At 36.5% G+C, this 27,930-nt stretch overlaps 3 protein-coding genes across 9 annotated transcripts; 1 reads left to right on the top strand and 2 right to left on the bottom strand.

The window, feature by feature from the left end:
- Positions 1 to 73: 73 nt before the first annotated feature.
- Positions 74 to 13,809, bottom strand: snapc4 (small nuclear RNA activating complex, polypeptide 4). Its single transcript, XM_079419236.1, has 25 exons — positions 13,427 to 13,809; positions 12,603 to 12,743; positions 12,269 to 12,309; positions 12,054 to 12,156; positions 11,914 to 11,936; positions 11,653 to 11,799; positions 11,416 to 11,541; positions 11,237 to 11,315; positions 11,067 to 11,148; positions 10,767 to 10,868; positions 8,819 to 8,891; positions 8,545 to 8,709; positions 6,907 to 7,057; positions 6,453 to 6,559; positions 6,188 to 6,282; positions 5,990 to 6,084; positions 5,215 to 5,297; positions 4,650 to 5,126; positions 4,461 to 4,547; positions 4,068 to 4,215; positions 3,338 to 3,408; positions 3,176 to 3,241; positions 2,995 to 3,025; positions 698 to 2,850; positions 74 to 611 (listed from the first exon to the last, which is right to left on the bottom strand). Exons 2-25 carry the CDS (start codon positions 12,724 to 12,726, stop codon positions 525 to 527), a joined length of 4,716 nt encoding a protein of 1,571 aa, XP_079275362.1. The 5' UTR covers positions 12,727 to 12,743; positions 13,427 to 13,809; the 3' UTR covers positions 74 to 524.
- Positions 13,810 to 13,954: 145 nt separating this feature from the next.
- LOC306870708 (endosome-associated-trafficking regulator 1-like) lies at positions 13,955 to 17,298 on the bottom strand. 4 transcript variants are annotated; one of them, XM_079418134.1, is made up of 8 exons: positions 17,023 to 17,298; positions 16,787 to 16,872; positions 16,133 to 16,537; positions 15,928 to 16,001; positions 15,351 to 15,462; positions 15,166 to 15,228; positions 14,860 to 14,999; positions 13,955 to 14,738 (listed from the first exon to the last, which is right to left on the bottom strand). In XM_079418134.1, exons 1-8 carry the CDS (start codon positions 17,060 to 17,062, stop codon positions 14,654 to 14,656), a joined length of 1,005 nt encoding a protein of 334 aa, XP_079274260.1. In that variant the 5' UTR covers positions 17,063 to 17,298; the 3' UTR covers positions 13,955 to 14,653. The 4 variants fall into 4 exon arrangements, with proteins under 4 accessions (XP_079274260.1, XP_079274259.1, XP_079274262.1 ...); XM_079418133.1 differs by having other exon boundaries at positions 16,766 to 16,872; positions 17,023 to 17,291; XM_079418136.1 differs by having other exon boundaries at positions 16,787 to 16,831; positions 17,023 to 17,284.
- Positions 17,299 to 17,451: 153 nt separating this feature from the next.
- ubac1 (UBA domain containing 1) lies at positions 17,452 to 27,709 on the top strand. Of its 4 annotated transcripts, none has more exons than XR_013784358.1 (11): positions 17,452 to 17,863; positions 18,849 to 18,969; positions 19,650 to 19,723; positions 19,836 to 19,943; positions 20,037 to 20,139; positions 20,450 to 20,558; positions 21,549 to 21,807; positions 22,288 to 22,374; positions 22,558 to 22,696; positions 24,175 to 25,543; positions 26,338 to 27,709. XR_013784358.1 is itself a non-coding variant. In XM_079419778.1 (10 exons), exons 1-10 carry the CDS (start codon positions 17,726 to 17,728, stop codon positions 24,288 to 24,290), a joined length of 1,254 nt encoding a protein of 417 aa, XP_079275904.1. In that variant the 5' UTR covers positions 17,452 to 17,725; the 3' UTR covers positions 24,291 to 27,708. The 4 variants fall into 4 exon arrangements, 1 of the variants encoding a protein (XP_079275904.1); XR_013784359.1 differs by having other exon boundaries at positions 26,335 to 27,708; XR_013784360.1 differs by having other exon boundaries at positions 24,175 to 24,949; positions 26,338 to 27,701.
- The last annotated feature ends 221 nt before the right edge of the window (positions 27,710 to 27,930 follow it).

Below are 27,930 nucleotides of genomic sequence, written 5' to 3'. Positions count from 1 at the left end.
GGTGCTTATGTTCTCATGTCACGTGAAATGAGTTTTGTTTAAAATCCCAAGAAATTCTGTACTTTTATTAAGTGGTATTGAATGTACAAAATAATTTATTATAAATTCATGATTTTTTAAAAGTTCACAAACTTTTAGATTCAGGTGTGGATTGCACATTATGATCACATAATATAAAAGCATAAAAAATACAAATGCTAATCATACAAATGCACAAAAACAAACAATGACAAAACAGCTCACGTTTCTACAGAACAATTTATTCAAAAAGCAGTAACAAAATGAAAGTATATGATAACTTAATAGTAGCTCAGTGCAAATGTCTGAGTCTTGTTAATTTATTAATTTTTTTTTTTCAAAAAATTGTCAGGACACATACTGAATGTTCTTAAACAAAACGTATGGATGGAGTAAAAGAAATTAGTGCAATGAATATCTGACTGGTCCCTTTAACTGTAATATTGATTTTTTTAGTGGTACACATTTCTACACGAATCGTGAACTGTACAAAATCTGAAGTTAAATCAACGACGACTCCTTTGCCTTTTTGTACTGATTCCTGAGAACTGTTTTGCTGATGCTTCGTTTTCATTTGTGTTAAGATCAATCCTCTGAAAGATAGGGAAAATGCATAAATTATAATAAAAATAAATTAACAAACAAAACAAAGACTGCTTCAATGTTACGTGCAACTTACTGCAGCTGGTGGCCGAATCCTTTTTTTTATCTTTTGTAATAACAAGACCTCATCTTCATCACCATTGTTATCTGTGGGCAACTCACATTGCACAGAAGGGTTTATTGTGGCCAAAAGGGCTGGTAAAGTAAAGCACGACAAGAAACGAGCCTTCAAAAGCTGGTACGCTGGATTTGAGGCAAACTTTTCGGCAATCATTTTGCGGATGGCAGCTACTTGAGCTTCTTCCTCTATATAGTTTTGATACTCAACTGGCAGGATATTCACTGCAGCTGCAAGCAGAGATTGTTTAACTTTGAGCAAAGAAGTCAGTGTTTTGATGCTGGCGGCAGATGGAGGAAGGTAAGGCAAAGACATCTCTAAATGAGGTAATGGAATTCCACCTTTTCCATTCATCCAGTCATCTACTTCAGATGACTGCTCAGGGAATATCAAGTGAGGATTAAAACTAACAACATCAGAAGGAATATCAGGAAGAGGGAGCAATGCTTCACTTAATGTTCTGATTTTAGGTATTTCTAATGGAGCCACAATCTGAGTTGATGGAGCCAAAATCCGAGGTGATGGAGCCACAATCTGAAATGATGGAGCCATAATCCGAGGTGATGGAGCCACAACCTGAACTGATGGAGCCACAATCTGAGGTGACGGAGCCAAAATACGAGGTGACGGAGCCACAATCCGAGGTGATGGAGCCATAATCTGAGGTGATGGAGCCATAATCCGAGGTGATGGAGCCACAATCTGAGGTGATGGAGCCATAATCCGAGGTGATGGAGCCAAAATCTGAGGTGATGGAGCCACAAACTGAATTGATGGAGCCGCAATCTGAGGTGATGAAGCCCCAATGCAACCTGATGGAGCCATAATCTGAGGTGATGAAGCCCCAATGCAACCTGATGGAGCCATAATCTGAGGTGATGAAGCCACGATCTGAGCTAACGGAGCTACAATCTGAGGACATTGAACTACAACCTGAGGTGAATGAGCAATTGGTCTTCTAGAAGCAGAAAGGGGGCTCAATATTGTGTTGGGCAAACTTCTCTGTTGGACGACGGTTGGCAGCTGATTAGTTCTCACAAGAATGCAGCCATTTTCAGTAACACCAGGAGACTTTGCCACTGCAACATTATTTGTTGGCTTCAATGCGACTGGTGAACTAGCCAAAGGTGGCATAGTCAAGGGAACTGGAAGAACACTGAAAACAGCAGGAGATACTCTGGAACCAGTTGATGTAGATGTCTGATATTGCCTTACAGTGGATTCATCAGAAGAGGAATCAGAGGAGTTCTTCGTAGCTTCAACGTGTGAACCTTTTTGGTCCACTTTGATAGGTGTCGGGGATAACATCTGAACACTATGGAGCACACTTCTGCTCTGTAATAAGGTAGAAGTAGTTGAAAGAGATGTCTGGATGCCTTTGGTGCTAATATTCACAGAGGAGGAAGTCTTTAGGGTATCTCTGGAGGCATTCGAGATTGAAGAATATATAAGGGCAGGACTGGCAGAGGAAGCAGGAACAATCAGTGCAGATGATGCTGGGTATAGATTAGTTGAGATGCATGGACTAATACTGTTATTCAGGGGGGAACTGTTTGGCACAGTTTGTGTTTGGTTGCTTGGGATATTAGTGGAAAGTGGACCAGTTACTTGTACCAAATTGGTGGGGGCAAGAATCCAGTTTACTGGCATCTGCAATGTAATAGTTGGAAAAACAACATTCTGTTTGCCTTGCTTTCGTTTTGGTGACTCTTTTTTACTACCTTTAGCTTCTTCCATTAGGGCTTGGACTTTCTCAGTAGGTTTGCGGATGCGTTTCGCAGATGTGATGCTGTTTGAGTCCTCTGTACTTGGTGATTTGGGGGTTGAGGCCATGACAGTTTGTGCAGGTGCAGTCGGCTGTATTAGCGGTAGAGGATTCTGTGATAAAACTTGTGGTGGTGACTTAATTAGTAAAGGCTGCACTGCCCTCTGCTGGTTTGACTGTGTAATGAAAAGAGTTTTGGGTTGAATCAAAGTAGGGGTTGTCATCTGTCTGACTGGCAGTTGGAGAGGGTTAAGAAGAACTGGCTGCAGGGGAGGTGGATATTGAGGAGGTTCTGCAGGTTTCTTGTGCTCAGCTTTCTGTTTTGCATCCTTAAGAATCGCTGACACTTTTTGAGGAGGAGCCAAATAACCATAGGAAGGAAACATTGAAATTAAGAATGTTACTGCAGAAAGAACTGGAGCTCTTTGGATGTGCATTATTTGCTATTATATTTAAAAATTTAAAAATGGATAAATATAAACTGACATACCTGTTCTTGGTTTAGACTGAGCAATTGGCTTCTGAAAAAAGACAAGACAAGAGAGAACAACTGACATTACTGAGGGGCTACTAATCTTCAGGATAATTTATTTTAAAACTACTGCATATACACATCAGCAACAAAGTATGACAACTTGGCTAATAACTTAAGACGCTGGCTTGATAAATACCTTAATGTTGATCATTTGATGAATTTCAATGACATTCCTGCAACCCTTGATATCTATTTGAAAAGCCTGTATTAAGAAAATACAACCATGTGAAACACTGCTGGCTTTTTTTTATTTTTTTTTTTATTTCAGAATAATCGTTGACAAAGTAATTAGGCTTACTTTGAGGAAAAATGAAAACACTGATGTTTTTGGAAGAGCGATGTCTTCTGCTTTCATTCCAACAACATCGCCTATAAAATGATTATTGATGAATTACTGACAAAAAAAGCCTTGAATTATTTACTCATAATTAGGTCCACGTTGAATCTGCACATTATAGTACTATAAACTAAATTGCACTTATTGCTTAAAGTCAATGTGAATTAGAGTTACAACTCATTTTACTTCCACGGGGTTTCTGAAGGCTTTATTAAGGTCAATTTAAGATCTAGTAAAAAAAATTTAAGGATTAAATTAAAGGAAACGCAATGTTTCTCTCTTACACAATATGTAAAACAATGTTCTCTAAATGCATATCACTCAATAAAATAATTACAATAAGTTCTCTAAATATAAATAACTAGGGAACTCACAATGAGTTGTATTAGCAGAACATCAAAATACAGCTTCCAACTGATCTCCATTATTTTTTAATTAATTGATGCAAGACCTTTTTAGGGCTATAAATTGTTGAAGGGTGAATTAAGACTTTTTAGGACCTGCAGAAACCACCCTTCCATAATGTGATACATTTTGAAGTGAAACAAGATATTTAACAGGAAGAAAGGGCAAAACTTTATTTATCAGCAATTAACTGTCTGATATGTGAGGCTGCTCAAATATTGCTGCAGTGCCACAAAAACCCCCAAAAATGTAGATGTTTTGCCAGAAGTGAATCAAGGGTCTGTACCTTCACAAAATGTGTTTTCATTCACTGGAGCAGACAGGATCACATTACCAATCCATGGGGTGATGGCTTTGAGGAGGTCATTATTATGGTTGGCCGTGTCCTGAACTGACCTTCTTTTCTTAATATTTTTTGGACTTGTCATTTTCTCCTTTAGGTCATTTTGAAAGGAAAAAAAAGCATACAATCAATATAAGGTAAGTGTATTTTAATGTGTTTTTTTAATAGTAAGTATGATATTATAAAGACAACACTCCCTTAACAGTCTTAAGTCTGAATAGGGCTATAGTTTTAAATCTTGTTAGATTAGAAAGTGGCAACTATTTTCTATTATACTTAATAATAATGTAATGGCCTTATTTACTATAAATGTGTATGTGTTTGTGTTAACCATACCTTCTTAACTACAGATGCTCCCTTCCATTGCAGGAAGTGTTTAATATCACTCACAGACACCTTGAGCATGGCTTTCTCATCGTCAGTCTGCATGCATGAAACAAAATTCATTTTTATACAGAAGCAATGCAGAACATTTAAATAAACTGATCTGACCTAAAAAGAGAAAGGAAAAAGAAAACATCTTACCTGTTTCTGCAAGACAGTAGGTTTCAAACCTACATAAGTTCTTTCCACGTTTCCAAAGCGGTTCAGGATGGTATTGCGTTCTAAACTGAGCATGACTTTTGGACATTTGCTGTTCTTTGATCGAATGCGGCCTGAGCCAGATTCTAGAGTGGATTTCTCTAGCTGCTCCTCATTAGAGGGAAGATGAACCCACGCGGTCCTGACATTTCCTAGAGAATGAACCCCTGTGTTTGCATTTACAGGTATCCATTCCTTCATATCTGGCTGTATGTAGTCCTTTCGTGGTATTTCCCAAATTTTGACTAAGGGAACATCTGATTCAACATCACTGTCCATATACTTTATCTGTTTTTCATCCTCGCTGGAGGTGAGCATCTCCTCTTTAATAGTTTTCAATACTTTTTGTCTTTTTCGTGGCACTGTTGATGGCTTCCTTTGTCTTTTTATACCTTTACTGTGACACTCTTTACTCTTACTCTGAAAAACAGAAACAACAACCAAATGTGTATGCTTATGATATTTCATCTTCTTGAAGGATGCAAGACATACTGAAGAATGAACTTACAGCTTGTGTTAGTAATTTCCACTTGCTTAGGCACTGGCAGTCAATCCGGTTTGGGATCTCTGAGGCAATCTTTGCCCACTTTCCTGGAAAATAATGAGCAGATGTGCCCAAACGTTTTAATATGAAGGGCCAAAAATCAAACTTGACTGAGGGTCATCCCCCCCCCCCAAAAAATGTGAAATTAAAAAATTTAAATATTTAAACAAAATGTAAATAATTTTTTCAAATTTGATAAACACTTTGCATGTATCATTTCAAAAAGTTGGAACAGTTCTACACGTTTTGTTAGATTTGCTCCATATACGGTAAAAAAACAAAACAATAACAACAATGAAAAATTATGTCAATGTCATGAATCATCTCCTGTATGAAGTAACATCATGAGCTGGCCTTGATGTAATGGTCATTAGTTATTTAAATACACTACCCTTTATAAGTTTAGGGTTGCTAAGATTTTTTTCTTTCATGTTTTTAAAGTCTCTTATGCTCACCAAGGTTACAGTCAAACAGTACTTTTATATTTTTATGATTTAAATAAGCTTTTAATACAAATTTAAAATGTACTCCCGTCATGGCAAAACTGAATTTTCAGAAGACTTTACACCAGTTTTCAGTGTCACATGATCCTTCTCAGTTAACAGTATTGGTTGATAATGGATATTTAAATGGATACTGGATATTGTTTCTGCCTATTTTAAGGCTTATTAAAGCTAATTTATTGAGGTAGTGATGGTTAATTCTAAAGATTTAACCTTTTAAGAGGAATTTCACTTACCAACGCCATATTTCGTAACCTTTTCTTTCAGTAGTTCCACCTCCTCTTTGCTCCAAGGCCCCTTTTTCACATTTTCCTGAAGACAATCCAAATACCTAAGATGCAAAAATATTCATATTTACATATCAAGCACTAGTCAATCCAGCCAGATTGATTTGGGTGTTAAAATGATTTCAGGGATGTTATTTCATTCTGTACCTGTCACGACAAGCACCGTCAGTCCTGCCTGGGACTTCCAATCTGATTTTCCCCCATTCTTTGGTGCCATATTTTGCGACAGCATTCCGCAACAACTGATATGAGAAGGGTTAGTCAAATTAGTGAACATAGGCATGACTGCAACAGATTTTAAAACATCATGTCTTCATTGATGGAATATGGAATATGGCAAAAACAATGCATTAAATCAGTTTCTCATTTATTGAAAGAAAGTGGAATATCCTAAATTAATTATGCTCCATGCCTGGTCCTCCTCTTTGGACCAGGGGCCTTTCTTTATAGAGGGATCCAAAACGGTTGTCCAGCGATATGCCAGCTGCGAGCCATCACGGCCCTCCATGAAGTATGACACTATGGAGATAATAAATAATTCAAATATATAGATCCTATGATTTTCCAAAACACAATTGAAGTAAGTTAAATCTATAAATTCAACCTGTTATAAAGGACATATTCTTACATTTAAAACAGTTAAAAAACGACTAAAACGACTGAAAAGTGCAGTCAGATGAACAATCCTTTATTGTTCCCTCACTGTTTTTTTTCTATCTATATAAGAATTAAATCTATATTATAAATATCAACTATTTTATTTCTAATTTGGATTATACAATCTGATTTTAGGGTCAGAATGAAATGTTTTAGAAACAAACATGCAACATTCAGTACAAGCGCTCAAGAAGATCCAATTGTCTCACTCTGTATGTAAGGAATGAAGTTGCCAATTTTCATTTTTTCAACAAGTTTTCTTAGGATCTCATCTTCCTCTTTTGTCCACTCTTTCCTTCTGAAGGTCTTTGAAATGTAGCGCTGGTAAGTCTGGAAGCACATGAAAGCCGTTCTATTTGTCTGGAAAAAAAGACATGCACAAACTATTTTATATATATATACAGGTGCATCTCAAAAAAGATTTTTTGTAACTTATTTCAAAAAGTGAAACCTTCATATGTTCTAGATTCATTACATGTAAGGTAAACATTTCAAAAGTTCTATTGTTTTAATTTTGATGATTAGAGCTTACAGCTCATGAAAGTCAAAAATCCAGTCTCTCAAAATATTAGAATATTCACATTTGAGTTTCATTAAATGACAATCCCTGCAGTATTATATTCCAGGTATCACTTGTTCTTTGAAACCACAATAATGGGGAAGACTGCTGAGTGCTGTATCAAAGCATATTAAATGCAAAGTTGACTGGAAGGAAGAAAGAAAAAGGTGCACAAGCACAAGGAATGACCGCAAGCTTTAGAATACTGTCAAGCAAAGCCGAATCAAACACTTGGGAGAGCTTGAGTGAAGGAGTGAACTGAAGATGGAGTCAGTGCATCAAGAGTCACCACACTCAGACATCTTCAGGAAAAGGGCTACCAAGCTACTTCAGATCAGAAACAACGTCAGAAGCATCTTACCTGGGCTACAGAGAAAAATAATTGGACTGTTGCTCTGTGGTCCAGTCTTCTTTTCAGATAAAAGTAAATTTTTATATTTCATTTGGAAATCAAGGTCTGGAGTCTAGAGGAAGACTGGGCAGGCACAGAATCCAACCTGCTTGAAGTCCAGTGTGAAGTTTCCGAAGTCAGTCATGATTTGTGGTGCCTTGACGTCTGCTGGTGTTGGTCCATTGCGTTTTACTAAGTCAAACCAGGAGATTTTGGAGCACTTTATGCTTCTATCTGCTGACAAGCTTTATGGAGATGCTGATTTCCTTTTCCAGCAGAACTTTAGCACCTGCCCACCGTGCCAAAACCACTTTGTGCTTTGCTGATCATGATATTACTGTGCTTGATTGGCCAGCCAACATGCCTGACCTGAACCCCATATGGAATCTATGGTATATTTTCAAGAGAAAGATGAGAAACAGTCGATCCAACAATCCAGATGAGCTGAAGGCTCAATAGTGCCTCAGCAGTGCAACAGGCTGATCGCTTCCATCCCACTCCTCACTGATGCTGGAATTTGTGCTAAAGGAGCCCCGACCAAGTATTGAGTGCATAAATGAACATACTTTAAAGAACTTGAACTTTTTTGCTTAGAAAATCCTTTTTTTGATTGATCTTAGGACATATTCTAATATTTTGAGATACTGGATTTTGACTTTCATGAGCTGTAAGCTCTAATCATCAAAATAAAAAAATAAAAAAAACTTTTGAAATGTTTTACTTTACATGTAATGAATCTAGAATATATGAAAGTTTCACTTTTTGAAATAAGTTACAAAAAAAAAACGTCAAAGGCATTATATGATGAAAGTTGCATTGTTAAACATAATAAAAACCTTAATTAGCATGTTAACATTAGCTGCTATTTTGAAAGTGCATGAATTTCTCTACCCTTACCCCAAGAGCCTCTGCAATTTTGTCCCAATGGCAGCAATTGTACTCTTCCACAATTCTTTTCAGTTTATCAATCTCGTCCTGTTTCCATACTGACTTGTTAATGGAGGGATGCAAATAGTTCTGCCAGAACCTTTGCAAATCCTCAGCCTGTCGCAAACCTTCAAACTATCAAACGAAAACACGTTCTTTCATACTTTTGAAATGGAAAACTGATGTTAGAAGACTGAACAAGATTTATTTGCATGCACCTTAATAAAACAGCTACATAACATACATCAATATTGGATATTTTCTCCCAGTCATGATCGTCACACCGATTGCCCAGCAGCTGATCGTCTCTCAGGGCACTAAGACGATATTACAAAGTTTGATTACACATTTTTTTGCACACAACCATTCAAAAGTTTGGGGGACAATACATTTTTTTTTTTAAATAAGGCTCTTATGCTCCCAAGGCTTCTTTTAGAGTATTCAAAATACAGTTAAACAGCAATATTGAGAAATATTTGTATCATTTAAAAGAACTGTTCTCTATCTGAATACATTTTAAAATCCTATTTATTCCAGTGATGGCAAAGCTAAATTTTCAGCAGCCATTACTCCAGTCTTTAGTGTTACATGATCCTTCAGAAATCATTCTAATATGCTGATTTAGTCAGTAACAAACATTTCTTATAATTATTAATGTTAAAAACAGTTGTGATGCTTAATATGCCTTTTTTGCATCCTTTGACGAAAGCATTTATTTGAAATACAATTTTCTTTTTTAGCATTATAACTGCATAGACTTCTTTAAAAAAAACTAGTGGTGTCAAAATTAGCGCGTTAACGCATGCTATTAATTATTTTCAGATTAACGCGTTAAAAATATTTAATGCAATTAACGCAGGGGCGGGGCTAGGGTTGGCCACCCCATTCGCAACTGCTGCCTCTGTCTCTTTTTTTCTTGCAACGGATTGCGTTTATTTAGATGCAGAATGTCTTTATGACCACATCAAACGGGAGATGTTTCAGACACGTGCTCTATACGTCGCCTCCATGCCAGACGCGAGTCAAACAAGCGCGTAAAAGATACTGTGCTCGTAGCGCGCACTCTTCAAATACACACACATAGGTGCCGGTGCGCGTGTATCATTTCATATCATACAGCGAAAGAAACTACGTGCATGCAATGTCGTAGTTATGCCGTCAGTTAAGGCATGAAGTTTCCAAAAAGGCGATTAAAGCTGCCTTAAACTGTGTGCATGCATGCAATAGCCTATGTTATATATGCGTCGCATTTAAGTACATGTCTCTGAAATGGTTTTAAAAACTGTCCTGAGGCACCCCAGCACTGTCTCCCTCATCTAAAATACCCAATTCAACTCATACGCTCATTAGTTGAGACTTTCAGACCTGAAGTGAGTCAGAAAATGTAAAGAGATTTGTGAGAAAATAAGATGCATGTCAGATCCCCATCACCTTCAGCAGCAGCAGCTTTTAAAGCAATAGCAGGCAAATAAGTTAATAACCAGCTGCTGTGATGTCTATTAATCCAAGAACAAAAGAAAAAACGAGGAAATCAATAACTTTTATAGTTTTAAGGGGTTCATCTATATTTAATTTAGAATTTAGTGTTTGGTAAGTATTCATTTTCTGTATATTTCTGCTGAAGGGCACAGCTAGCTAAATATGTCATTTATTATAATGGGTTCATGTGAAGATTGTTTTAAGTTCACTTAAATTAGACGTTAAGCCTAATAAATGTTAAAATTGATAGCTCTCAATTATACTGTAATGCTGAATGGCTACAGTCAATGGTTAAATATTCAGGGGAAAAACTATTGTATAGAGACATATATGTATACATATATATTTTATAGTGTACATATATTGACATATATTCAGGGGGCAAAAAAATTTTTTTTATAGAGACATCAGTAGTATTGATATCAGTGATGCTGGCCTTCAATCATGAAAAAGATACCATTAAAGAAATATAAAAAATATACTGTCTTTATGTTGTTTGTACAGTGTACATTTGAAGATTGTTTATTTAAAAACTTGAATGTTAGGTGGGGTTAAGCGTGATTAATCACGATTAATTTTAGAAAAATGTGTGATTAATTAGTTAATTTTTTTAATCGATTGACAGCACTAAAAAAAACATATTTCTGACCTCAAACCTCTGAACTATAGTGTAGATACAATCTTAAAGGACGAGGTGCTTAAAATGCCTTTACCTTATTCCTGCAATGTCTTTCTCGATTAAATCCATTTGTTTTTTCAATTTTTCTTTTCCCTCATCATCAGCTCTAGAGATCTTGGCACTCAGATAGTCCAGCCTAAGAAAACACGGACCATTGGAAGCTCTCAAAATGTAATAAAAATGGCCATTATCTACAAAAGTACACATATACTTCAATTTAACAGAAAAAGGAAACTTGCATTACTAAATGCGCAACTTTTTTATCCAAGTTGCACAGAAAAGGCAACAATAACCAGATATTTAGGTTTGGTTTTCCATCCTTTCCAGAACTTACTTGGATAGTTTGGGTTGTAGCATCCGTTTCATAGTGTCTTTGGCGACTGCGTTGGTCAGCAAAGTTTTCTGCCAACCTTCCCCTGAAAGAATTAACCAGCATTTTATTTTTTCTTAAAAAATCAATTAGATACAACTAATGTCAAGCAAGCATGCTGCCATAAAACATACATCTTTTTATTTTCAGGTCATCAATGGGTCTGGTACCATGACTCAGTCTCGCTTTAGTTTCTTCATTTGCTGGAGGACCCTAGAAGCAAACAAAATAATTAATAATACTTCACAGGAAAGAAATAAAATAAAATAAAAATGAATAAAAAAAGACTTCCAGTATTAGTTTTATAACATACCAGACCGGTGAGTTTGTCTTTGAAGTAAGGCTTCATGAAGTAGCCAAGAAATTGTTTCTGAGGGGGAACTCCTGGTACGGAGGAGCTAGAAGTGCTTGGGACAGAGATCTGTGCCTCAATCTCTTTCTGTGGAGGTACAGTTATCTTTAAAATGGTTCTACTGTAATTAAACTCATACAATTGAGTGGCTTGAAGACTCTTTTTCAATGAACTAGAGCCCTGATGTTTGTCGTTCACCTGCTGCTGTTGATTCTCATTGAGGAGTTTTTCCAGCTCAGCTAGTTTCTCTTTCAACACCTCCTGATAGACTAAATTCATTTGTAGGCAAGTCTCCACATTTTGAGGAAGATCCAACTCATCATCATCATCATTGTCTTCATCACTCTAATGAGAGCAGAACAATATTGTATTATAAGCATTTAAAACAATAATTAGAAAATATATATATAAAAAAAAGGAAGCACAAGCATGTATCAAAGAAACAAAGTGGAAACTTACAGAATCAGTGTCATGTTCACTCTCTGTTTCACAAAAAAAACAACACACATACAATTAAGACAAATCAATTTACAAACTAATAATTTATATAGCTGAAAATGAAATCCAATAATCGCTATGAATACCAAGATATTATTTACCATCCAAAACATCGGTCAGTGCTCCATTAGCACCAAGTGTATTCTCTAACTCTTCAATATCCCTCTGTATCCGCAGACGCTCTGCCTCCAAGTCATCACGCTCCTAGAGGCAATTACAAGTAATTAAAAAAAAGAAAAGAAAACATTACAAGAAGAATATTACATTTAATTTCTATAGTGTGTTATATTAACCATGCCGTTTTCTAAATTCTTACCAATCCTTCAACTTCAGGTCCACTGTCATCAGATTCATCATCTGTCAAGGAAACGTTATATATTACATTAATACAAAGCACAGCGTGAGCGCACAGGCTAAATACAAGGCCCCTACACTTTTTGGCCAATGCAATTTCAAGACTTCCATGAACATTGCAGTTATGTAGGGTAAGGATTTCATAAAATAATTTTTAGATCACTTCTGATTCATTCATTCAATTTTGTGAACAAATTTGATATAAAAGAACGACTCACTTATGCTTAACCTGATTCACTCACTGGTGAATTGATGCCCAAACCACACCTCTTTCACGTTAGGAGACAGTGACTTACCATCACTGCTGCTGTCAGATGACAGTAGGTCTATGATGCTGCTGTCAGCACCCAGAGTACTCTCAAGAGCCAAAATCTCCCTCTGGATTTTATCCCTCTTCACAAGTAACTCATTTGATTCCATGATAGAGGAGGCGAGACCTGAAAACTCAATTTTTTACAGGTTACTGGGTTACAACATTGTACACTTTGCCAATATGACCCATTAACAGTGGTGTAAAGTGCATGGATATTATTCTGGGCATATTTCACAGGTCTAAAGAATTTCCTGTAATTACAAAACTACAAAACAAAGTCTATTTTATTCTCTCCTGTGAATTTTACTTTGACTTTCCACATAACAGCCAATGAAACCAAAAAAATTGACAATTTTCCTTTTAAAAAGTTAACTCATCTACACCAAATCTCAGAATTTACAGCTGAATTTAAAATGATGATGAATCTTAAAAGTGTTTCTTACATACTTAAAATATTAAGAAAAAGGTTGGTTTACAAAGTATCTTGATTTCAGTTTAAATACAGTACTCAATTATTCAATTAAATGTAGAATGGATTTTTATTTATCTATTTTTGGTTACATAATAGACATTTAAGTGGGTAATTATTTTACTTTCTCTTTACTTGCAACGTTTCATATCTACGCAAATGTAATGCTGTAGTAATAAACAACACATCTTTAAACAAATATCTAAAAACCTTCTATATTCGATATAAAATGTAAACACGAAGAAAATACAGTAGGCTACATGAGTGTTTGGCAACGGGAAAGTAACATATAGCAACCAAATATCTAGTTTGTCTGTGCTGTGCAGACATGTACTTACATTAGCTTTCCTTTATTGCATCATACTGCTATTGGCTTCAGTATTGCAGCTCTTCTATCACACCAACACAACAAAAACAGCAGCTGGATCCTGCAGCATCACTGCAACACTTTTCGAAATGTCCCACTCAAATCTTCCTGTGGGGCAGCATGTTTACAAAGAGTGCACTTAGGGACTTTGCGAACAAGATTTACACTTGTTACACAATAAATCAACGCCGTTGCTGTCAATGGCTGGTTGCAAATACCACAAAGATTTATGTCAATCTTAATTATTAATTATCCCTTAGTAAAACTACTCTACGCTCATGTAACGTTATGTACAAACATTAAGCGCGCGTCAATAGTGCGTCATCTTCACTGAAACTTCATAATAAAAGTCCCATCGCCTCTCAACTAGAAAATGTACTAGTAATATATAAAAAGGCATTTAATAAAATGGTTTCATAATTTAGCATCTATTAAATGTTAACGCAATAATTTAGAGATACTAATTGTTGGATTCTCAAAGAACAACAGGACCACGTGACTGAAATAATCTTCTTTATTAAATCAATAAAGAGCATTATGAATATAAGGCAATAGGCACACAATCCAATGTTGATTAGTAAAGTATTTTTAAATAAACATACAAATACTTAAAATGTTGTCATTTAAAACAGCAGACATATTAAATATGTTAAGTTATATATCAAAATACTATCAAGAAACAAAATCGGGTTAATAATTTGTGAAGAAGTGACTTGACTCATTGTTTAATAAAAGTGCAAAACGTTTTTGAAAATATTGTTTTCACATACAATATAGATCTTTGATTTTGGTGAGAATCCAAGGCACTATTTGGTACACTTAAGTATTTTGATCAGTGGTCCCAAACTCGATTCCTGGCGAGCCACAGCTCTGCAAGTTTAGCTCCAAATCACACCTGCTTGGAAGTTTCTAGTGGTCCTGAAGAGCTTGATTAGCTGGATCAGGTGTGTTTGATTAGGGTTGGAACTAAACTGTGCAAAGCTGTGGCCCTCCAGGAATTGAGTTTGAGACCAATCATTTATATGCTTAAGTTCCTGCTAGAGCTTACTTTGGTCATCATTTGGCCCATCACACCTCATTTTGTTATTTTATGTGAACTAAACATGATGTTAATGAAGTGGATGAACAAAATAAACAATGATGTACCATGCAAAAGCAGTGAGTCTATAGTGTACAGAACATGTTGTTTGAAGAAAAGTCAATCATGAATCTCGGTGATCTTGTCAATAGATGTCAATAACTGGGAAACAAAACAGAGCGTCTCTCTCCCTGACAGCAACTGCCTGTAAAAATACAAAACACATTCAGGGCAATGATATATTAGATCATTTATTTACATTTCTGATTATTATTAAATGATTGTAGAAAAGCACAATAAAACTCAATGGTCATTGTTAATCATACCTGATAGACGTCTCAGCATCTTGAGCTGCTTTGTTAAGGTACTCAGAGGCCACTTGTGCATTGTGTCTCATTGTAGTTAAGGCAGTAGTTTCTCTGTATCTTAGCCTCTCATTTTCACTTTTATATCCTTCAAGCTGGCCCTGGGACGAAAACATTAAAAATAATTTAATCAGAACAATAACAGACGGGAAAAAATATTCTGATCATAAATTCACAAACTTATTATACAGCATTATATAGCTGGATTACATAATATATGTACATAGTATGCTTTTTTCAGTGTGCTTATGCATAAAGAAGTCAAACCTGGAGTTGTTGTGTCTCTTGTTTCAATTTTGTAATACTATTTTCAGCTTTGACCGCTCGCTTCTATATTGCATAAAACAGAATTTTAAAAGCATTTTTAAGATTGAGATTTACACTAAAAATTTATTTAATAAACCTTAATTAAAAAAAAACTGTCATATGAATGATAACACAGTGCTTAATACCGTCATTAACTGAAGGTTTTGTTCTACTGACTGCACCATTGTCTCCAAAGCCTTAGCCTCTCTCTCCTCCTGTAACTTCTTGTTGTGCAACTCATCTGTCAGTTGTTTGATCCTATTATAATTGGATAGTTTAACAATGAGAAATCATCTAGGAACTTAAAAAAAAAAACAGCAGCAATTCATCCAAATTTAAGTCCATTAAATGAATGGTTCACACAAAAATAAAAATTTGCTGAACATTTACCATAAGGCCATCCAATATATAAATGAGTTTGTTTCTTCATGGACTGGAGTCATGTGATTTATTGTGATGTTTTTATCAGCTGTTTGGACTCTCATTCAGGCGGCACCCATTCACTTGCAGAGGACCCTTTGGTAAGCAAGTGATTTAATGCAACATTTCTCCAAATCTGTTCCGATGAAGAAACAAACTCATCTACATATTGGATGGTCTGAGGGCGAGTGAATTTTAACTTTTGGGTAAGCTAATCTTTAATTACCGCAAAAGAATTATAATTAATTTGTTATTTTACATTTAGTAATGTATATAATATTACAATTAGTGTAAATAGCCTACCTTTTGGAGTCAGATTCTGACCTTCTAAGAAGTTCTTTGACTTGCTTTCTGAGTAGAGAATTCTCTTCTCTAAGCTAAAACACATAAAACATAAAAACACCTTTAAAACGTTCATTTTTGAAAAGCAGCAATGCACCAATTATTGTATAACAATTGGCTCATGTATAAGCAAAACCTCACACCATTAACAATTCACACAACATACCTGTTGGAGATTCTTTGAGCCAATTTCAGCATTACCCCTCTTCGGATGGAAGGAAATGTCAATCACTGAAGTCTCTTCATCACCCTCATAGCTTCCTGTGCTTCTTCTAGCTAAGTGGTTCTTTGGCAGGAAGTCAGAATCACCCAGTTCCCATTCAGTTACATTTGCTTCCCTCTCATCACTGCACAGAGATGACTGCTCAGAGTAAGCACCGAGGTCTAAAGTACCACATAGTTCAAAGTCATGAGAACCATCAAGGGCTGATGGGTGGCTGCTTTCAATCCACGTTTCCTCAGGTTCGTTTTCAGAAGGCTGACAGAGCGCAGAGGGGAAGAAAGGCCCCTTCGTGGCAAAATCTATGGAGGTGTTATAGTCCTGTTCGACGTGGAATGCTCCACCACACACCTTCAGAGAATCAAATACATATGAAACATTATTTTAAAAAAAGACAAGACAAGAATCTACCAGCAATGAAATTCTGCATAAACTTACTTTTGTTTACTGGCAAGTTTTACATTCATATATTTACATTGACATGTAGATACACAAACGTGAACCCTTACCCTACATTAATGACTTCTAAAGGGACATTAAAGTAGGGACATCAGTCAAAAGTCATGCCATCTACTAAACCTTTGTCATGTTGTTTCTGACCTCTTCTGTAGTACAAGGCTGCTGGCTCTTGTTTCTGACGAACTCCTTGAAAGAAAATGGATTCAGCTCATCTTGCTTTGGCTCATCTAAAAGTAAATTTGTACAAGCCATTAAAAATGACTATGTTTTTATATGTTTTATATAAAAACCTATAATACATATTCAAGACAGCTAGTGCTGCATTACAATCATGATGTATTATAGAAAGAGCAAAAGACAAGAAGGTTGACACATACCATCTTCAATTATGAGCTTTTTCGTCCTGTGTTTAGACATGCTAACTTACAAAGTCAACGTGAACAGAGACGTAAACTATCCTGCAGACTGTTATTACTAAATACCTGAGTTCAACATTACACGGTGTGTAGGAGAGGAAAAGAGATTAAGTACTGCAGGAAGTAAAATGTATCCCCAGTAAATGTTTAGTTTAATTATGGTCAATATCAAAACCATAATTCATTACTGTATCTCACAAATAGTGCTGATGTCTCTCCTTCTGTATGGCAGAGAGCAGTTTTACTACAGGGAGCATGTATAATATCGCCACCTGTCGAGGTGGAGGATAAAAGTTTATAGATCGGAGTGAGGGTTGATGTCTGAACCCCTAATGCGCGTCTGCGTGTTTGCGTACTTCCACCAATCACAGTCCGCGACCGCACGCATGCGCACTGCTGTCGTTCTCGCTTCGCAGGTGTCAACGGAGCGTCTCTGCTGCAGCTGCGAGTGAGCAAACCTCTCTGTCCCAGCGAAAATTTATCAGTCCCACGGAGCAGGCGGGCAGGACAGATCGGACGGCCTGAAAATGTCCGAATGAGACCGTGAGCCCGTGTCTGTTGCCAGGGCAGGTTTAAGCGGAGAAGAGGGCAGCTTTCCGGGCTGTAGACAGCGGGCTCGCGGAGCGTCTTCAGCAGGGAGCGCTGCAGTCCTGCTGCCGCTACAATGTTCGTGCAGGAGGAGAAGATCTTTGCAGGCAAAGTCCTGAAGGTCCACATCTGTACCATGGAGGGCACTGAGTGGCTGGAGGAAGTCACGGAAGACACCACTATAGAGAAACTCAAGGAGAAATGCTTAAAGCATGTAAGTTGGGTCTGCCATCGGTTAGCTGGCACTGCTAGCCAACCCGGACAGGACAGGCCCGCTGGATTGTCAGAGTCATTGCCAAGTATTTTTAGTAACTAGCAGACGAGTCGACGGTGCTATTTATAATTTAGCAAACTGGTCCGTCACCTCCGTCTCTGTGGCTGTACTGTATGTAACTACCACTGCCACACTGGTTGGTTTACAGTGTAGAGCTGACATTAACTTGTTGACAGCCTCTTTTTGCTCACAGTATATCTGTCAAGTACTCAGATCTGTGCAGCTCAAGGCACCCTTTTTTCTGTGAGGATGTGATTTGCATCTTTTATGGCTTTAAGTTTGTGAATGTTTTTGTAATAATTTTAGCAGGTGGCATCGCCAAGTCAAGCCATGTCCTAGCTACAGTGTGCAATGTGTACCATGGTATTACCCTGTGCATAATATAACAATTATACCAAGTTTTATGGAAATTTATAATGACAGTACCATAGTGTTCTTTGAAGTACCTTGGAGTATCATGTAAAAAGCAGGATACATTAATTATTCAGTACCAAGGAGTATATCAATATACCATGGTAACAATTGACACCAACTGTACCGTGGTACTACCGGGCTGAGCTCATGATTGTGATGTTTATGGGTTAAATGTACAGTACTGTTCAAAAGTTTGGGTTCGTAAGATGGCAGCACTTTTGCTGCTGTTGAAGTTGAATTCGGTTAAGGTTAGGGACAGGTGTGGTGGTATGGTTAGGTTTAAGGGTGGGATGTGGTGTAAGGTTTGGGTTGACAGTGTAACTAATTTCTGTATACATGTATGTATATGCAGGTAGTTTTAAATTATTGATACTGTTTAAAACCCTAACTGTTTATGTATGCAATAAGAACATTGTATCTATTGATTATGTATTTCAGTGTTAGTACATAATAGTTAAAGACATTTAATATAAAGTGGATCCGCTCTATTGGTATTTTTCTTCTCTTACAGTATGTTCATGGAAGTCTAGAGGATCCTAAAACACTTACACATCACAAACTCATTCATGCTGCCACTGAGAGAATTCTCACAGAATCCAAAACAGTTGCTGAGGAAAATCTTAAAGACAAAGGTATTTAAAGTATCTGGTGGTTCTTTGTTGTGGCATTTTCCACAAACATATTCAAAGGCCCCCATGATTTTTACTAGATAAGGACTAAAGATAAGTATTTAAAATTCTCACAATTTGTATCGTATTTATTATTTCATATGCAGTGCATTACAAAAATTCCCTTTGAGTTATCAGATTTTAGTCATTTACATGACTTTCTCACATATCCAGGTTTTTCAAGACAGTGGGAACCCTGATTCTTCATAGAAATAAATGTTTAGGGAGTGAATTGAAATAAGATATAACTTTATTTTTATTATGTCTTGTTTTAAAGTCACCATTAAATTAAAATGGACATTTTTTTCAGTGGAACATTACAGTGTTTATTATAAATTATTTATCCATTCTCATATTTTTTTAATCAAATGCATTAACCTTTTTCTTGTTTAAGGAGGCATTTCTCTCTTGGATAGACATCACAATAGAGAAAAAAGATAATTGTAATTTCCTTTCATGCTAAATTTAAATTATTTAAGTCATCTTGAGACCCCTTTGCAAGCTTGCCAAGGCCCCCAATTGGGTCCCAGACCCTGGTTAAGAGCCACTAATCTAAGATCTAGTCATGTTTTCCATATGTTCTTTGTATTTAAAATCAGATTCTAAAAGACATGAATCCTGATTCATTATTGTTTCTTTTCTAGACTGTTTATTATTGATAAAGAAAAGACCTCCACCGGCTCCACCAAAGATGGCCGACATATCTTCTGAAGAGAAGGTATCTGGTGACAGTTTTCTTTTTGGGTGAATTATTCTTAATTAATACTATACATTACATTTCTAAGCTTTGTGATTCTTCCAAATTAAACAGTGTTTGTGCTTGTTGACAGAAGAAGCAAGAGAACAAAGCACCAGATAAGGAGGCCATCCTCAAAGCCACAGCAAACCTGTCCACTCGTAACACAGACCGCACTGTAACTCAACACAATATCAGAGATGTGGGTGCTTGCGGTCTGTTCAGTTAGACCTTTCTGCATTGCAATTGTTTAGAATATATTGTTTTACATTTTATGATTTTTTGTTTTCATCAGTTTCAAACAGAGCTGAGGAAGATTCTGGTCTCACTTATTGAAGTGGCTCAGAAGCTGCTGGCTCTGAATCCAGATGCTGTCGAGCTCTTCAAAAAGGCCAATGGTAAGCTATGGATGTATGAATAGAATCCTGAATGGATTAAATCTATTTAAACCTTGGTGAAACAATTAATTACCATGCTTTTCAGACATCTGCTGTGGATGCTATGTTTTTTGAACATACTATTTATTTGAAGTACCATAGAGTACCATTGCCACAGTACTTCTTTTGGCAAGAGGTTGTTTTTAACCTAATTTTTTTAAATCTCTGATAAATGCTCAGAACCTTTCTCACGGGACATGTCTGACTAGTTAGTGACTAGTCAAATGTTGGTGAGTGATTGATTATTCTTTGTAACTCTCCTCTCTGGCAGCCATGCTTGATGAGGATGAGGAGGACCGTGTGGATGAAACGGCCCTGCAGCAGCTGACTGAGATGGGTTTCCCTGAGAGTCGTGCTGCGAAGGCTCTGCGCTTAAACCAGTGACTATTCTTTGTTCTTGTGTCATAAATATGCCTGTGAATAGTGCATTTCTTGTATTTCAGAATGAAGTTTAAGACCATTGTCATATCGGTCAGCGAGGCTTAAACAAAAATGACTTGGTTTTCTTTTTAAAAGAGACCTATTATGCCCCTTTTTACAATCCATAGTATAAGTCTCAGGTGTCCCCAGAATGTGTCTGTAAAGTTTCAGTCCAAAATATCCCACAGATCATTTATTATATCATTTTGAAAATGCTTATTTTGAGGGGAGGCAGAAACATGATACCCCCCCCCCCCCCCCCCCCTCCAGAATAGGGCTGTGCCTTTACAGCTCATACCTCAGATATTCTGCATAACACATCTGTTTGGTTTTGATTAACATGTCTATGGCGCTAAAATCATGCATTTTAAAGTCATATCAGTTAAAACTTTTGATATGGTTTTCTGAGCGCACACGTCCATAGCACGCACACAGAAAGCGGCTGTTACATGGCATGTGAGTATTAAACTAAGTTCTCTTTCATGTCTTATTACGCTTAAACTGTCAAATACATGCAAGTTTATGTTAAAAACACACATGAATTACAAAACAGATGGTTATGTCTGTGAAGGTAAACACCTGGGAAAGAAATCACGTATTTATATTAGATCTGTGTAGCAGCAGTGTAATATACAGTAAATAAATCAATAAATCCACTGCTCTCTTCTCTCCTCTGAGGATGGGACTCTAAATAGTGTTCTGTGCTCATCTGTGCAGCCAAAGACAGAACAGTTAGCATGCTTTGCTCAAACTTTCGCCATGGCATTAGAACTGGTACACCATTGTCACTTGTGAAAACACAGTGGAGGCACTGTGGGTGGAAACTTGCAGATTAAGGAGCACTAATATTATAATAAGGTCCCCTTTCTACGTTACGGGGGATAACATCTGAATAACATCAGCATATGCCACCTCTCAGTAAATTAAATAACTAATTACTCTTCCTACAGCATGTCTGTGACCCAGGCTATGGAATGGCTGATTGAGCATGTGGATGACCCCATGGTTGACACTCCTCTGCCTGGACAGGACACCCCAGGGGCGGCGGCCGCTGCAGCCCCTGCCCCTGCCCCAGCTCCCTCTGCCACAGCTTCAGGAGCCCGGGCCCGTCTGTCCTCCCAGGCCAGCCTAGAGGAGGCCAAACAGGATGAACTGACAGAGATCTTCAAACGGATCAGGAGGAAAAGAGAGTTCAGGCCTGAATCACGGGTTAGTGTCATGTGGGTGTCATGAGAAACAGGAGAAGAATAGCTCATTTTTAAACTCAAACGTGATGAAATATTCTGAAACACTGACATACTATGACAATAGCCTTTGTTTAACCAATGCAAGATTAAACTGTTAGATGGAATAAATGCTTTTCTGCTTTTTAAAAAAAATTATTTACACAAACTATATTGCACATTACAATCAGAATGAAATCCAATCCTTTGTTCAGTTTGGTTACTATACCATAGAAATGACCATCTACGGAGACACTTAGAGGTCATGGTGGTGGAAAGATTTGGTGGGAGGAAAAAATATTTTTCAAATCTTTTGCGTTCTCTCGCAAAACTTTTGCGTTCTCAAGTTTTGCGAGGGAACGCAAACATCTTTGCGAGAGAATGCAAAGTTTTGTGAGGGAACGCAAAAGTTTTGCGAGAGAACGCAAACATCTTTGCAAGAGAACGTCTGTGTGTTTGTGTGCAGGCAGTCATTGCGCTGATGGAGATGGGCTTCGATGAGAAGGAGGTGATTGATGCACTTCGCGTCAATAATAATCAACAGGATGCAGCTGTATGTAAACATTCAGAGGATCATAAAATCATGAGTTATTTCAACAGTCAGCTAAGACTAAATGAGCTCAGTGATAATCAGTGAAATGTGCGGTTAAGTCTTTGTTTTGTTTAGTTAAACAACATTTATCAAGGCCACATTTTTATTCCATATCCTTGTTTTGTAACTTCTGTTCCCACACAGTGTGAATGGCTGCTTGGTGACAGAAAGCCCACCCCTGAGGATCTGGACAAGGGCATTGATACCAACAGTCCCCTGTTTCAGGCCATCCTGGAGAACCCCGTTGTACAGCTTGGTCTCACAAACCCCAAGACTCTTCTAGGTGTGTTTTTCCCCCTGTATACTCAAAGGTTCTTCAAAGCATTTGTTCCAGCTTTGTCAAATCAATTGTATTTTCCTACTTTTCTGTAGAAGACCGATCAAAACATGTTATTTCAAAGTTGATTCTATCCATTTAGTCTAATATGACAGCGAGTTTTCCAGTTCCTCCAGCTGAACGGTAACCCAGTCCAATGATGCTGCCACCACCGTGCTTGATGGCAGGATGACGTTATCTGGGTGTTGGGCTCTGTGTGGTTTGTGGTAAACACAGCACTTTGCTTTTAGGCCAGAGTGCTCAATTTTCATTTCATCAGACCACAGCAGTTACTTCCAAAGCCTTTCAGGTTTTGTCACATGACATTTCACAATATCCAGAATTATCTTGGACTTGCTCGGAAGTAGCTTCCTTTCTAGCCACGGTTGCAAAGAGGACTTAATCTTGGAATTGCTGAGATCTGGACAGTATGTTCCATTTGAACTAGAGCTCTGCGAGTGACCACTTTGGTCCCTTATTCAAATTTTATCTAGTTGCCCGTTTGCTAAACGGACTTGAACTTAAAAGTGTCTACACTGTGAAATATTTTGCCAATTGATAATTGTATATTTTAATATATTTTCATAATGTTTTTAACCTCCATTACCACACACAACTGGTGGGATGTTTTAAATGTTGATTGTATTTCTTTACACTAGTGGCCAAAAGTGTTATTGTTTTTGAAAGAAATTTGTTTTGCTCATTTCAGCTGCATTTATTTGATAAGAAGAGTAAAATCAGTAATGTTGTGAAATATTATTACAATTTAAAACATTTTAGAATGTAATTTATTTATGTGATGTTTCAGGATTCTTTGATGAATAGGAAGTTCAAAAGAACAACATTTATTAGAATTTTTTTTAACATTATAAATATCTTTACTGTAACATTTCATCATTTGTCTTTTTTGTCAGATTTGACCAAATTAATGTGTCCTTGCTAAATAAAAGTTTATTTTTATTTATTTATTTATTTTTAAATCCTACAGATCAAACATTTGAATAGTAATTTATCACAGATTCCACAAAAAAAATAAAGCAATAAAGACTGATTAAAAACCAGTTATTTTAAAATGTAACAACATATTACTGTTATTAGTATATTTATGATTAACTTGGTGAGCATAAGAGACATCTTTCAAAACAATAAAAAAATTTAATTATTCCAAGCATGGAATTACTGTCAGTATGTGTTCCCTGGAAATCAAACCAATGATGACCTTGGCATTGATAATACTATGTGCCACTAGATGATCTACAGGCCTATTTGTTAACATATTTAATGTGATTTAAAAAAAAAAGTTATTAAAACATTTGTATGGAGTCCAAGACCGCTGTTGAATCATTCAGTGAAACAGACTAAACTGCATTTTCAAGTAGACGCAGTCCAGTCCGTGCCAGTTGTTGGTTGGATTTGGCTGAGACATATTTTTCTTGGCTTTGCAGCATTTGAGGACATGCTGGAGAACCCACTGAACAGCACGCAATGGATGAACGATCCAGAGACAGGTCCTGTCATGCTCCAGATCTCCAGAATCTTCCAGACACTCAATCGCACGTAAAGCATAGGGAAAAAGGTCAATCATTTAGAAGAGACGTGTGTGTGTGTGTGTGTGTGTGTGACATAACTATTGTATTAAGTGGAGAAGTCACAGAAGATGAATGTAAAAATACAATGATGACATTTTCACATCATGTTATACAGAGGAAAATATCTATTTATAACTACACTTGTACAAATTCAGTGTAAGCAGTAACTTAATGACAAATTGCTTACTCCATTATTTAGTTTTTTATGTTTTAATAAGACCTGTTTTTAATTCTATTAAGCACATTACTTTATTTTATATAATTTCTCTATGTAATTGTACAATTGGACATCTAAAAAGACAAGAAAAAAGTCACCACAAGCAATTTTCTATGGTTTTTGTGCTCAATAATCAAATTTAATCCAAATTATTTAACACTTCACATGGTACACTTGTCATAACTGAATGTTTCTACAGGGAGATAAACAATGTGTATTCAGTTATTTTTATTATTGGCTCAAAAATGAAATCGTTTATGTATTAGATTATAAATTCCTTCCAAAAACATCAAATGAAGAAGGTACGTTTTGAGGGAAAGCAAAGCAAGCACCAGCAGTTTTTGGCAACTCCTCATTTGAAGATTATTCAAAGCTTTGTGGTTTCATTAACACTACAGACATTTCTGTGATGTTGTGGTGACACAATAGAAATTTGGAGCCCCTTATGGACATAGATAAATGATAGATAGTGAAATCAAACCTGATCCCTTTGTTCCTCGTATCTCTTTCACTCTTCTGATCTATAAAAATACTATACAGCTGGATTCATCTGTCCAAATGGACACAAGTCAGTTTTGATTCTGTCGGTTTAGAACAAAGCTGGTATTAATGAGAACTGGATCATTATCTTAGTTTTCTCCCAGTAGCTCCTGTATCAGGGGTTTCCAAGTGATACAGAACTTTTATCCACCATCATGATCAAGCTGCTGCCTCTTATCTCACTCGCATCCCTGCACGTTTAATGTGAGTCTTACTTTACATCATTACCGGAGGCTGGACAAACTTTAGTTTGTGCTAACTAAAATAAAATGACTTATTTTATGGATTGGTTCTACTACATGCTATGTTTGCTCAAGTTGTTTGTGTTCAATGACAAGTATGAATTACATGTGCTCTCAGTGTCATCACAGTTCTCTTATGTCACTTTTTACAGTGCACTTTCTAGTTTGCACAGGAAATTCAGACTGCATTCATAGTACACAGCATTATTTTACATGATACATTATAGTACCAAAAGTATTGGGTCACCCCCTTCTAATGAACATGTTTGACTACTTTAGTAATTTCAAATCTTAATGTTAAAGCATGTAATGATATTCTAGGTGCTTCTAATTTTATAGCAACATAGTTTGGACAGGACCCTTTTCTATTCTAACATGACAGTGCCTCTGTGTATAAGGCACGGTTCAAAAAGACATGATTGATTGAGTCAGTGTGGAAGAACTTGACTGGTCTAGTCCTAATCCCAGCTGAACTCCTCTGATGTGACTTTAAATGCAGACCTTGAGCCAAAAACTCATCACCAAACACCAATGACTTGTACATAAGGGTGCTGTCATTTTAGACGCATCCAAAGCTGTTGCAACAGAGATGGAAATACAATTTTTAAATACATGAATTATGTTTCCATCTTTGTTGCCACAGTTTTGTTAGTGCCTTTTTCTGTTTCTAAAGAAGGGGGTGTCCCAACACTTTTGTCCTTATAGTGTCTATACAAGTCATTGGTGTTTGCTGATGAGTTTTTGGCTCAAGGTCTGCATTTAAAGTCACATCAGAGGTGTTCAGCTGGGATTAGGACTTGGCTTTCTGCAGACCAGTCAAGTTCTTCCACACTGACCGAATCAATCATGTCTTTTTGAACCGTGCCTTATACACGGAGGCACTGTCATGTTAGAATAGAAAAGGGTCCTGTCCAAACTGTTGCTATAAAATTAGAAGCACCTAGAATATCATTACATGCTTAAACATTAAGATTTGTACTCATAGAAATTACTAAAGTAGTCAAACATGTTCATTAGAAGGGGGTGACCCAATACTTTTGGCAATATAGTGTATATGAGATGTTCATTTTAAAACACGCTGTCTGGGATAAAACTGAGGCATTTTTGGTGTGGAGATCATTTATGGATGGACGTCTTTCATTCATATGCTCTGCTTCAAATACCTGTGCTGGGATTTCTAAAAGAAATGATTACTTAAGACTCGAGATGAAAAATGTGATTTAAATAGTTCTGTTATGCTTTTTTAACATTTTGATTTGTATCAGATAAATATATTACAAAAATGCGGTCATAACAAACACCAATTTTAGATTCATAGATAATTGTGTGAATTAGAGGATGAATAATGCCTTTTTTTTTGTCCTTTTGGCCGAGCGTGGAGTGTTTCCATTCAATATTTGAATTGTGTTGGTGTGAAGTGTGTGCTCAGGGGTTTCTTAGCCATACCGGGCAAATATCTGCTATAGTAATGCCTACTTTATCAATACAAATAACAGTAGTTTAGTGATTGCATTATCAGATAACTCTTAAGAATATATCTGAAAACTTACTCTTTAAATGAAGACTTACTATCCTTGTGTGATATTTATTTTGAGGCCAAATATAACCAATCATGAAACCACCATGCCTAGAGATATTGTCGTTATAATACAGTTTTAGAAGACCTCACCAATTGCAATGTTCACTTCACTGTCTTGAGTGGCTTCAAATGTAGGTAAAGATTATGTTGAACGCATATAGCATTTGAAATCAGATCATCTCCATTGTCTTGAGAACAAGTTTTGGTCTTAAGAAATGTAGCTTATATTGTTTTGGGGGACTAGAGAGTACAGGCTTCTATGCAATTTAGTTTTGTTGTTGTTGCCTCAACAGAAAAACAACAGGTTTCAGTATCATGATGCATTGTGGTATTTGAGTAATTGATGTGCACTTTCATATCATATCTTATTTCAAATTTTGGTTTCATCATGGATAAGCTCTGTAAAGTAGAAAGTGCTGTATGATTTCAGTATTTTAAAATGTTTGATGTTTATTCGTTTACTGTTTAGAAATGCTTTTTGGTTAAACGGTGTCAGTTTGGAATCTGGATTAGAATTTTCCTAATGCCAGTTTGTTGAATACCTTAAAATGATCTTTGATCAAATGTTAAAAAATTTTATTTTCTTTTTCTCTCTCTCTCATTTTAAAAAGGCAATCAGGTCACAGAAGTTATGATGAAATATCTTGATGGTTTGGTGCTCTTGTGTTCTCATTTTAATTTTGTGTCCTTGCTCCGTGTACAAGTTCAGTTTCACATAAGGCCCCTACAGTTTGAGAACTGAAATGTAACTTTCTCAATCCACTTGTTGAAAAGTCTTTCATGACGAATAATAAAAAAAGTTTTGAAATCCCTGTTTTCTCATATTATTGTTATTATTATTCTCAACACTTGTTGATAATTCAACACAGTTCACAAGTCTGAACACAGGCAAATGTCTTTCCTTAACCTTTCACCAATCCCATTTACCCTGTAATCTAAATGTGTGTTTAAGGGAACAATTTAACTTGGTTATGCTTATTGATAGTACTTTCAGTCTTTTTTCAGTATTATTTAAATATACTGTTTATTAATTA

This window comes from Barbus barbus (genome assembly GCF_936440315.1).
Source record: "Barbus barbus genome assembly, chromosome: 6".
Lineage (NCBI taxonomy): Eukaryota > Metazoa > Chordata > Actinopteri > Cypriniformes > Cyprinidae > Barbus > Barbus barbus.
Note: the sequence above shows the minus strand (reverse complement) of the source record. Positions and strands in the feature narration are given on the sequence as shown.